We start from the raw sequence: 12,742 nt of genomic DNA, 5'->3' as shown, positions 1-12,742 counted from the left end.
TATATATAATATCCCAATAAAAGTGTAAAAATAGTCCCAACAAATACAGGATTTTAGGAATATTTTCTTCCCCAAATAATGTAAAATATCCCAATATTTTCTTCCCCAAATAAATGTAAAATATCCCAATATTTTTATTTCAAATAAGTGCAAAATATCCCAATATTTTCTTCCCCATATAAATGTAAAATATCCCAATATTTTTATCTCAAATAAGAGAAAAATATCCCAATAAAAGTGTAAAAATAGTCCCAACAAATACAGGATTTTAGGAATATTTTCTTCCCCAAAATAATGTAAAATATCCCAATATTTTCTTCCCCAAATAAGTGTAAAATATCCCAATATTTTCTTCCCCAAATAAATGTAAAATATCCCAATATTTTCTTCCCCAAATAAGTGTAAAATATCCCAATAAAAGTGTAAAAATAGTCCCAACAAATACAGGATTTTAGGAATATTTTCTTCCCTAAATAAGTGTGAAATATCCCAATATTTTAACCACAAATAAGAGTAAAATATCCCAATATTTTCTTCCCCAAATAAATGTAAAATATCCCAATATTTTCTTCCCCAAATAAATGTAAAATATCCCAATATTTTTTCCCCAAATTAATGTAAAATATCCCAATATTTCTTCCCCAAATAAGTGTAAAATATCCCAATAAAAGTGTAAAAATAGTCCCAACAAATACAGGATTTTAGGAATATTTTCTTCCTGACATAAATGTAAAATATCCCAATATTTTCTTCCCCAAATAAATGTGAAATATCCCAATATTTTATTCCCCAATTAATTGTAAAATATCCCAATATTTTTTCCCAAATTATTGAAAAATATCCCAAAAATAAAACAAAAATTCCTGGAAGTAAAAATTGAAGCTGGGACTGGGATTTGGGGTGGGAAGGAATTCCCTGATGGTTTTTTGGGATTTTTGCCTTTGGATTCCCATGGAATTATTTCAATTTTTTTCCCCCCATGGAATTTCCATAGAATTCTTTGTGGGGTTTTTCCCCCCTCCATGGAATTCCGTAGAATTTCCATGGAATTCTTTGTGGAATTCCAGCTCCTGGAGAGGAAGCTCCGTCAGATGAAGGAGATGTTTTTGTGGGATTTTCCCATGGATTTTCCATGGAATTCTTTGTGGGTTTTTTTTCCCCCCCATGGAATTTCCATGGAATTCTTTGTGGGTTTTTCCCCCCTCCATGGAATTCCGTAGAATTTCCATGGAATTCTTTGTGGAATTCCAGCTCCTGGAGCGGAAGCTCCGGCAGATGAAGGAGATGTTTTTGTGGGATTTTCCCATGGAATTCCCATGGAATTCTTTGTGGGTTTTTTTTTCATGGAATTTTTGGGGGGTTTTTCCCCAATGGAATTCCATTGAATTTCCATGGAATTCTGTGTGGAATTGCAGCTCCTGGAGCGGAAGCTGCGGCAGATGAAGGGGATGTTTTTGTGGGTTTTTCCCATGGAATTTCCATGGAATTCTTTGTGGGGTTTTTTCCCCCCCCCCATGGAATTTCCATGGAATTCTTTGTGGGGTTTCCCCTCCATGGAATTCCATTGAATTTCCATGGAATTCTTTGTGGAATACCAGCTCCTGGAGAGGAAGCTCCGGCAGATGAAGGAGATGTTTCTGTGGGTTTGTCTTTGTGGGTTTTTTCCATGGAATTCCCATGGAATTCTTTGTGGGTTTTTTTTTTCCCCATGGGATTTCCATTAAATTCTTTGTGGGGTTTTTCCCCATGGAATTCCATTGAATTTCCATCGAATTCTTTCTGATTTTTTTTTATTTTTTCCCCATGAAATTCCAGTTCCTGGAGAGGAAGCTCCATCAGATCAAGGGGTTGTTTTTGTGGGTTTTTCCCATGGAATTCCCATGGAATTCTTTGTGGGTTTTTGTGATTGAATTTCCATGGAATTCCGTAGAATTTCCATGGAATTCTTTGTGGGGTTTTTCCCCAATGGAATTCCATTGAATTTCCATGGAATTCTTTGTGGGTTTTTTTTTCATGGAATTCTTTGTGGGGTTTTTCTTAGGGAAAACCATGGAATTTCCATGGAATTCTTTGTGAGGTTTTTCCCCAATGGAATTCCGTAGAATTTCCATGGAATTCTTTGTGGAATTCCAGCTCCTGGAGAGGAAGCTCCGGCAGATGAAGGAGATGTTTTTGTGGGATTTTCCCATGGAATTTTCATGGAATTCTTTGTGGGGTTTTTCTCCATGGAATTCTTTGTGGGGTTTTTCCTAGGGAAACCCATGGAATTTCCATGGAATTCTTTGGGGTTTTTTTCCCATGGAATTTCCATGAAATTCTTTGTGATTTTTTTCCCCCCCACATGGAATTTCCATGGAATTCTTTCTGATTTTTTTTTATTTTTTCCCCATGGAATTCCAGCACCTGGAGAGGAAACTCTGTCAGATGAAGGAGATGTTTTTGTGGGATTTTCCCATGGAATTTCCATGGAATTCCCATGGAATTATTTCAATTTTTTTTTCCCATGGAATTTCAATGGGATTCTTTGTGGGTTTTTTTTTTTCCCCATGGAATTTCCATGGAATTCTTTGTGGGGTTTTTCCCCCCTCCATGGAATTCCGTAGAATTTCCATGGAATTCTTTGCGGGGTTTTTCCCCAATGGAATTCCATTGAATTTCCATGGAATTCTTTGTGGAATTCCAGCTCCTGGAGACGAAACTCCGCCAGATGAAGGAGATGTTTTTGTGGGTTTGTCCTTGTGGGTTTTTTCCATGGAATTTCCATGGAATTCTTTGTGGGGTTTTTTTCCCCCCTCCATGGAATTCCATTGAATTTCCATGGAATTCTTTGTGGAATTCCAGCTCCTGGAGAGGAAACTCCGCCAGATGAAGGGGATGTTTTTGTGGGTTTGTCCTTGTGGGTTTTTCCCATAGAATTTCCATGGAATTCTTTGTGGTTTTTTTTTTTTTTTTTTTTTACATGGAATTTCCATGGAATTCTTTGTGGGGTTTTCTTCCCCCCCATGGAATTTCCATAGAATTCTTTGTGGGGTTTTTCCCCCCTCCAATGGAATTCCGTTGAATTTCCATGGAATTCTTTGTGGGGTTTTTTTCCATGGAATTTTTGGGGGGTTTTTCCCCATGGAATTCCATAGAATTTCCATGGAATTCTGTGTGGAATTGCAGCTCCTGGAGTGGAAGCTGCGGCAGATGAAGGGGTTGCACCACCTGAACCAGGTGAAGCTGGATTACAACCTGGACGTGCTCCGGCAGCTGGACATCGAAAATTCCACGCTGAGATCGCTGCAGAAACGGAAAATCAACCGGTAAATCCCGAACCCGGGGGAATCCCATCCCGTTCCCGAGGGAATCCCATCCCGTTCCCGAGCTTTTCCCGCATCCCAAAATCCGGACTCTCTTTTCCTGCATCCCAAAATCCGGGCTCTCCATCCCTTCCCAGGGAATCCCATCCCATTCCCGAGGTTTTCCCGCATCCCAAAATCCCGGCTCTCTTTTCCTGCATCCCAAAATCCGGGCTCTCCGTCCTTTCCCAGGGAATCCCAAACCATTCCCACAGCTTTTCCCACATCCCAAACTCCGGGCTCTCTTTTCCCACATCCCAAAATCCGGGCTCTCCCTCCCTTCCCTGGCAATCCCAAAGCTTTTCCCGCATCCCAAAATCCGGGCTCTCCGTCCCTTCCCATGGAATCCCAAAGCTTTTCCCACATCCCAAAATCCGGGCTCTCTTTTCCCACATCCCACAATCCGGGCTCTCCATCCCTTCCCAGGGAATCCCATCCCATTCCCAAAGCTTTCCCACATCCCAAAATCCGGGCTCTCCGTCCTTTCCCATGGAATCCCATCCCATTCCCAAAACTTTTCCCGCATCCCAAACTCCGGGCTCTCCATCCCTTCCCAGGGAATCCCATCCCATTCCCAAAGCTTTTCCCACATCCCAAAATCCGGGCTCTCTTTTCCCGCATCCCAAACTCCGGGCTCTCCGTCCCTTCCCATGGAATCCCATCCCATTCCCAAAGCTTTTCCCGCATCCCAAAATCCGGGCTCTCTTTTCCCGTATCCCAAAATCTGGGCTCTCTTTTCCTGCATCCCAAAATCTGGGCTCTCCGTCCCTTCCCAGAGAATCCCAAAGCTTTTCCCGCATCCCAAAATCCGGGCTCTCTTTTCCCGCATCCCAAACTCCGGGCTCTCCGTCCCTTCCCAGGGAATCCCATCCCATTCCCGAGCTTTTCCCGCATCCCACAATCCAGGGTCTCCGTCCCTTCCCAGGGAATCCCATCCCAGGGAATCTCATCCCATTCCCAAAGCTTTTCCTGCATCCCACAATCCGGGCTCTCCGTCCTTTCCCAGGGAATCCCAAAGCTTTTCCCGCATCCCAAAATCCGGGCTCTCTTTTCCCGCATCCCAAAATCCGGACTCTCTTTTCCTGCATCCCAAAATCCGGGCTCTCCGTCCCTTCCCATGGAATCCCATCCCATTCCCAGGCTTTTCCCGCATCCCAAAATCGGGGTTCTCCGTCCCTTCCCAGGGAATCCCAAAGCTTTTCCTGCATCCCAAAATCCGGGCTCTCCGTCCCTTCCCAGGGAATCCCAAACCATTCCCAAAGCTTTTCCCGCATCCCAAAATCCGGGCCCTTTTTTTCCGCATCCCTAAATCCGGGCTCTCTTTTCCTGCATCCCAAAATCCGGGCTCTCCGTCCCTTCCCTGGCAATCCCATCCCATTCCCGAGCTTTTCCTGCATCCCAAAATCCGGGCTCTCCGTCCCTTCCCAGGGAATCCCATCCCGTTTCCAGGCTTTTCCCACATCCCAAAATCCGGGCTCTCCGTCCCTTCCCAGGGAATCCCAAAACTTTTCCCACATCCCAAAATCCGGGGTCTCCGTCCTTTCCCAGGGAATCCCAAACCATTCCCAAAGCTTTTCCCGCATCCCAAAATCCGGGCTGTCTTTTCCTGCATCCCAAAATCCGGGCTCTCTGTCCTTTCCCAGGGAATCCCATCCCGTTCCCAAAGCTTTTCCCACATCCCAAACTCCGGGCTCTCTTTTCCCACATCCCAAAATCCGGGCTCTCTTTTCCTGCATCCCAAAATCCGGGCTCTCTGTCCGGAATCCCAGGGAATCCCAAAGCTTTTCCCAGGGAATCCCATCCCATTCCCAGGCTTTTCCCACATCCCACAATCCGGGCTCTCCGTCCCTTCCCATGGAATCCCATCCCGTTCCCGAGCTTTTCCTACATCCCACAATCCGGGCTCTCTTTTCCCACATCCCAAAATCCGGGCTCTCCGTCCTTTCCCAGGGAATCCCAAACCATTCCCAAAGCTTTTCCTGCATCCCAAAATCCGGGCTCTCCGTCCCTTCCCAGGGACTCCCATCCCGTTCCCGAGCTTTTCCCGCATCCCAAAATCCGGGCTCTCCATCCTGAATCCCAGGGAATCCCAAAACTTTTCCCACATCCCACAATCCAGGCTCTCTTTTCCTGCATCCCAAAATCCGGGCTCTCCGTCCCTTCCCATGGAATCCCATCCCATTCCCAAAGCTTTTCCCACATCCCACAATCCGGGCACTCTTTTCCCGCATCCCAAAATCCGGGCTCTCCGTCCTTTCCCATGGAATCGCATCCCGTTCCCAAAGCTCTTCCCACATCCCAAACTCCGGGCTCTCCATCCCTTCCCATGGAATCCCATCCCATTCCTGAGCTTTTCCCACATCCCACAATCCGGGCACTCTTTTCCCGCATCCCAAAATCCGGGCTCTCCGTCCCTTCCCATGGAATCCCAAATCTTTTCCCACATCCCAAACTCCGATCTCTCCATCCTTGCCCAGGTTCCGGACCACGCTGGAGCTGCTGAAGGCCAGGATGGCCCAGCAGGAGGTGAAGTTCCAGGAGGAGAAGCAGAGCCTGGAGCTGGAGCTGGAGCGCGTGGTGGGGCAGTTCCAGGAGACGCGCAACAGGATGAGGTGGGGACGCTCGGGATTCCCGGGGATCCCTGGCCTGGGAAAAATGGGGGGTTCGGTTTGGCTTCTTGGGAATTATTGATATGGAATAATAGGAATTAATTGAAATATTAAAATTAATTTTTAATGAATTAATTAACACATAGTATATTATGTTATATTATATTACATTACATTACATTACATTACATTGCATTGCATTACATTACATTACATTACATTACATTACATTATATTATATTACATTGCATTATATTATATTATATTATATTATATTATATTATATTATATTATATTATATTATATTATATTATATGTGTTATGTTAGGGTTTAATTTTGGCTTTTTGGGAATTATTAATATGGAATAATAGGAATGAAATGAAATATTAAAATTAATTTTTTATTGAATTATTTAATTAATTAACATATATTATATTATATGTCTTATGTTAGGGTTTCATTTTGGCTTTTTGGGAATTATTAATATGGAATAATAGGAATGAAATAAAATATTAAAATTAAATTTTTAATGAGTTAATTAATTAATTAACACATATTATATTATATGTCTTATGTTAGGGTTTCATTTTGGCTTCTTGGGAATTGTTAATGTGGAATAATGGGAATGAAAGGAAATATTAAAATTAATTTTTAATGATTTAATTAATTAACACATATTATGTTATATCTGTTATGTTAGAAAGTTATGCTGTATTAACTTTTCAGTAATGGGTTAAATGTATATAAATATCTAATAAAAATCATATAATATTTACAATTTTATTACAATTAAAATTTTAAAATTTTTAAAAAAGGAACAATTGGAATTTTTCCATTTTCCCATTTTTCCAGGCAGCTGGAAATTTTTGGAATTTTTTCCATATTTTTCCAGGCAGCTGGCGCGCAGCCGCACCGAGCGGTTCCGGCAGGTTTGGATCGCCAACGAGGAATTTTATTACAATTATATTACAATTTTGTTATCCTAAATCTGAATTATCCACTTTTTTATTTCTTTTACCTTATTACTATTTTTAAAATTTTATTACAACTTCTAAAATTTCAATAAAAGAACGATTGGAATTTTTTCCATGTTTTTCCAGGCAGCTGGCGCGCAGCCGCGCCGAGCGCTTCCGGCGGGTCTGGATCGCCAACGAGGAATTTTCTTAACCTAAACCCTAATAATCCCAATTTTTATTACTCCAATTATATTGTATATTTTTACAATTTTATTACAATTAATATTCTAAAATTTAAGAAAATAATTATTGGAATTTTTTTCCATGTTTTTCCAGGCAGCTGGTGCGCAGCCGCACCGAGCGGTTCCGGCGGGTTTGGATCGCCAACGAGGAATTTCATTACAATTTTATTATCCTAAACCCTAATGATCCAAATTTTTATTTTTACAATTCTATTACAATTAATATTCTAAAATTTAAGAAAAATAATTATTGGAATTTTTTTCCATGTTTTTCCAGGCAGCTGGCGCACAGCCGCACCGAGCGCTTCCGGCGGGTGTGGATCGCCAACGAGGAATTTTATAATGATCCACATCTTTATGACTCCAATTTTATTACAATTAAAATTCTAAAATTTAAGAAAAATAATTTTTGGAATTTTTTCCATGTTTTTCCAGGCAGCTGGCGCGCAGCCGCTCCGAGCGCTTCCGGCAGGTTTGGATTGCGAACGAGGAATTTTATTATCCTAAACCCTAATAATCCAAATTTTTATGACTCCAATTATATTGTATATTTTTACAATGTTATTACAATTAAAATTCTAAAATTTAAGAAAAAGAATTATTGGATTTTTCCCGTTTTCCCATGTTTTTCCAGGCAGCTGGCGCGCGGCCGCACCGAGCGGTTCCGGCAGGTTTGGATCATGAACGAGGAATTTTATTACAATTTTATTACAATTTTATTACTCTAAACCCTAATGATCCACATTTTTATGACTCCAATTATATTGTATATTTTTCCAATTTTATTACAATTAAAATTTTAAAATTTAAGAAAAAGAACAATTGGAATTTTTCCATATTTTTCCATGTTTCCAGGCAGCTGGCTCGCAGCAGGTTTGGATCGCCAACGAGGAAATTCATTACAATTTTATTAACCTAAACCCTAAAAAGCCACATTTTTATTTCTCTAACTTAATTACTATTTATACAATTTTATTACAATGAAACTTTCACTATTTTTAAAAAAGAATGATTGGAATTTTTCCCATATTTTCCCATGTTTTTCCAGGCACCTGGCGCGCAGCCGCACCGAGCGGTTCCGGCGGGTTTGGATCGCCAACGAGGAATTTTATTACAATTTTATTACTCTAAACCCTAATGATCCACATTTTTATGACTACAATTTTATTACAATTAAAATTTTAAAATTTTTAAAAAAGGAACAATTGGAATTTTTTCCATTTTTCCATATTTTTCCAGGCACCTGGAGCGCAGCCGCACCGAGCAGTTCCGGCAGGTTTGAATCGTGAACGAGGAATTTTATTAACCTAAACCCTAATGATCCACATTTTTATTTCTCTAACTTAATTACTATTTATACAATTTTATTACAATGAAACTTTCACTATTTTAAAAAAGAATGATTGGAATTTTTCCCATATTTTTCCATGTTTTTCCAGGCAGCTGGCTCGCAGCCGCACCGAGCGCTTCCGGTGGGTTTGGATCGCCAACGAGGAATTTCATTACAATTTTATTATCCTAAACCCTAATGATCCACATTTTTATGACTACAATTTTATTACAATTAAAATTTTAAAATTTTTAAAAAAGGAACAATTGGAATTTTTTCCATTTTTCCATATTTTTCCAGGCACCTGGAGCGCAGCCGCGCCGAGCGGTTCCAGCAGGTTTGGATCATGAACAAGGAATTTTATTAACCTAAACCCTAATTATCCCAATTTTTATTTTTACAATTTTATTACAATTAATATTCTAAAATTTTAAGAAAAATAATTATTGGAATTTTTTCCATATTTTTCCATGTTTCCAGGCACCTGGCGCACAGCAGGGTCGAGCGGTTCCAGCAGGTTTGGATCATGAACAAGGAATTTTATTACAATTTTATTACAATTTTATTAACCTAAACCCTAATGATCCACATTTTTATCACTCCAAATATATTATATCTTTTTAGAATTTTATTACAATTAAAATTCTAAAATTTAAGAAAAAGAACAATTGGAATTTTTCCATACTTTTCCATGTTTCCAGGCAGCTGGCACGCAGCAGGTTTGGATCGTGAACGAGGAATTTCATTCCAATTTTATTACCCTAAATCCAACTTGTCCAGATTTTTTATTTCTCTAACTTAATTACTATGTTTACAATTTTATTACAACTTCTAAAATTTAAAAAGACAGAATTATTGGAATTTTTTCCATGTTTTTCCAGGCAGCTGGCGCGCAGCCGCACCGAGCGCTTCCGGCGGGTTTGGATCGTGAACGAGGAATTTTATAATGATCCACATTTTTATGACTCCAATTTTATTACAATTAAAATTTTAAAAAAGGAACAATTGGAATTTTTCCCATGTTTTTCCAGGCAGCTGGCGCGCAGCCGCTCCGAGCGCTTCCGGCGGGTGTGGATCGCCAACGAGGAGGAGGCCAAGGCGCTGATCCGGAAGGTTCTGGAAGCCGACCGGCTCCTGCACGTGCAGCAGCTGGGAATTCCATGGGAAGAGCCCCGGTTCTGGTTCATGGACAACGTGGGACCCCTGGGAGACATCCAGGAGAAGAGGGAGGCCATGGAGCTGGCCAGCAAGCTCCTGGGAGGTGGGAATCCGTAAATTCCTTGGGAATTTTCCATGTTTGGGAAGGTTCTTGTGTCCCACGAATCCTTGGGATTTTCCGGTTGGGATTTTCCTGGAGTCGCCATTCTGAGGTTGGCTCATTCCAAGGGATGTTCCTGCTGGGTTTTTCCTGGTTTTCCCAGGATTTAGGTCTCATCCCAGGAGTTTTGTTTTCCAGGGATTCCCACAATTTGGGATCTTGCTCCAGGTGGGATTTTCCTGGAGTCGCCATCCCTGAGTTTGCTCATTCCAATGATTTTTCCCAGTTTTCCCAGTTTTTCCATTTCCAGGAACCAGCTGTGATCCCAGGAGCTTTGTTTTCCAGGGATTCCCACGATTTGGGATCTTCCAGTTGGGATTTTCCAGGAGTTTCCATCCCTGGATTGCCTCATTCCAAGGGATATTCCTGCCATGATTTTCCTGGTTTTCCCAGGATTTAGCTCTCATCCCAGGAGCTTTGTTTTCCAGGGATTCCCATGATTTGGGATTTTCCAGGAGTCGCCATCCCTGAGTTTGCTCATTCCAAGGGATATTCCTGCTGTGTTTTTCCCAGTTTTCCAGGAGCTTTGTTTTCCAGGGATTCCCATGATTTGGGATTTTCCAGGAGTTTCCATCCCTGAGTTTGCTCATTCCAAGGGATATTCCCGCTGTGTTTTTCCCAGTTTTCCCAGGAGTGTTTTTTTTCCATGGATTCCCTGGAATATTTCCCAGGGATATTCCTGCTATGATTTTTCCCAGTTTTTCCAGTTCCAAGGAGCAGCTGTGATCCCAGGAGCTTTGTTTTCCAGGGATTCCCTGGAATCATTCCAAGGGATATTCCTGCCATGATTTTTCCTGGTTTTCCCAGGATTTAGCTCTCATCCCAGGAGCTTTGTTTTCCAGGGATTCCCACAGTTTGGAATCTTGTTGCAGTTGGGATTTTCCAGGAGTTGCCATCCCTGAGTTTGTTCGTTCCAATAATTTTTCCTTCCCAGGAAGCAGCTGTGATGCCAGGATCTTCATTTTCCAGGGATTCCCTGGAATATTTCCCAGGGATATTCCTACTATGATTTTTCCCAGTTTTTCCAGTTCCAAGAAGCAGCTGTGATCCCAGGAGCTTTGTTTTCCAGGGATTCCCAAAGTTTGGGATCTTCCAGTTGGGATTTTCCAGGAGTTTCCATCCCTGAATTGCCTCATTCCAAGGGATATTCCTGCCATTATTTTTCCTGGTTTTCCCAGGATTTAGGTCTCATCCCAGGAGCTTTGTTTTCCAGGGATTCCCATGATTTGGGATTTTCCAGGAGTCATCATCCCTGAATTGCCTCATTCCAAGGGATATTCCCGCTGTGTTTTTCCCAGTTTTCCAGGAGTTTTGTGTTCCATGGATTCCCTGGAATATTTCCCAGGGATATTCCTGCTATGATTTTTCCCAGTTTTCCCAATTCCAAGAAGCAGCTGTGATCCCAGGAGCTTTGTTTTCCTGGGATTTCCTGGAATCATTCCAAGGGATATTCCTGCCATGATTTTTCCTGATTTTCCCAGGATTTAGGTCTCATCCCAGGAATTTTGTTTTCCAGGGATTCCCACAGTTTGGGATCTTGCTCCAGGTGGGATTTTCCTGGAGTTTCCATCCCTGGATTGCCTCATTCCAAGGGATATTCCTGCCATGATTTTTCCTGGTTTTCCCAGGATTTAGGTCTCATCCCAGGAGCTTTGTTTTCCAAGGATTCCCACAGTTTGGGATTTTCCAGGAGTTTCCATCCCTGAGTTTGCTCATTCCAAGGGATATTCCCGCTGTGTTTTTCCCAGTTTTCCAGGAGTCTTTTTTTTTTCCATGGATTCCCTGGAATATTTCCCAGGGATATTCCTGCTATGATTTTTCCCAGTTTTTCCAGTTCCAAGAAGCAGCTGTGATCCCAGGAGCTTTGTTTTCCATGGATTCCCTGGAATCATTCCAAGGGATATTCCTGCCATGATTTGTCCTGGTTTTCCCAGGATTTAGGTCTCATCCCAAGAGTTTTGTTTTCCAGGGATTCCCACAATTTGGGATCTTGCTCCAGGTGGGATTTTCCTGGTGTTGCCATCCCTGAGTTTGCTCATTCCAATGATTTTTCCCAGTTTTCCCAATTCCAAGAAGCAGCTGTGATCCCAGGAGCTTTGTTTTCCAGAGATTCCCACAATTTGGAATCTTGATCCAGTTGGGATTTTCCAGGAGTTTCCATCCCTGGATTGCCTCATTCCAAGGGATATTCCTGCCATGATTTTTCCTGGTTTTCCCAGGATTTAGCTCTCATCCCAAGAATTTTGTTTTCCAGGGATTCCCATGATTTGGGATCTTGCTCCAGTTGGGATTTTCCTGGTGTTGCCATCCCTGAGTTTGCTCATTCCAATGATTTTTCCTGGTTTTCCCAGGAAGCAGCTGTGATCCAGGAGCTTTGTTTTCCAGGGATTCCCTGGAATCATTCCAAGGGATATTCCTGCCATGATTTTCCCTGGTTTTCCCAGGATTTAGCTCTCATCCCAGGAGCTTTGTTTTCCAGGGATTCCCACAGTTTGGGATTTTCCAGGAGTTTCCATCCCTGAGTTTGCTCATTCCAAGGGATATTCCCGCTGTGTTTTTCCCAGTTTTCCCAGGAGCTTTGTTTTCCAGGGATTCCCATGATTTGGGATCTTCCAGGAGTTTCCATCCCTGAATTGCCTCATCTCCAAGGGATATTCCTGCCATGATTTTTCCTGGTTTTCCCATGATTATCTCTCATCCCAGGAGCTTTTTTTTTCCATGGATTCCCTGGAATATTTCCCAGGGATATTCCTGCTATGATTTTTCCCAGTTTTTCCAGTCCCAAGAAGCAGCTGTGATCCCAGGAGCTTTGTTTTCCAGGGGATTCCCACAATTTGGGGATCTTGCTCCAGGTGGGATTTTCCTGGAGTCGCCCCAAGGGATATTCCTGCCATGATTTTTCCCTCTGGGATTTTCAGGGAACAAGCCTGGAAAAGCGGAGCAGA

General features: G+C 42.0%; 1 protein-coding gene across 1 annotated transcript in view; it reads left to right on the top strand.

Annotated features, from left to right (window-relative positions):
• Positions 1–12,742, top strand: part of DRC1 (dynein regulatory complex subunit 1) — a 51,091-nt gene that overhangs the window by 33,188 nt on the left and 5,161 nt on the right. The window contains exons 8-11 of the mRNA XM_074537374.1: positions 3,166–3,305; positions 5,819–5,953; positions 9,511–9,740; positions 12,716–12,741. Coding sequence (XP_074393475.1) covers positions 3,166–3,305; positions 5,819–5,953; positions 9,511–9,740; positions 12,716–12,741 — 531 coding nt within the window. The remainder of the gene's footprint in view (positions 1–3,165; positions 3,306–5,818; positions 5,954–9,510; positions 9,741–12,715; position 12,742) is intronic.

Source organism: Zonotrichia albicollis, chromosome 3 (genome assembly GCF_047830755.1).
Source record: "Zonotrichia albicollis isolate bZonAlb1 chromosome 3, bZonAlb1.hap1, whole genome shotgun sequence".
Classification (NCBI taxonomy): Eukaryota; Metazoa; Chordata; class Aves; order Passeriformes; family Passerellidae; genus Zonotrichia; species Zonotrichia albicollis.
Note: the sequence above shows the minus strand (reverse complement) of the source record. Positions and strands in the feature narration are given on the sequence as shown.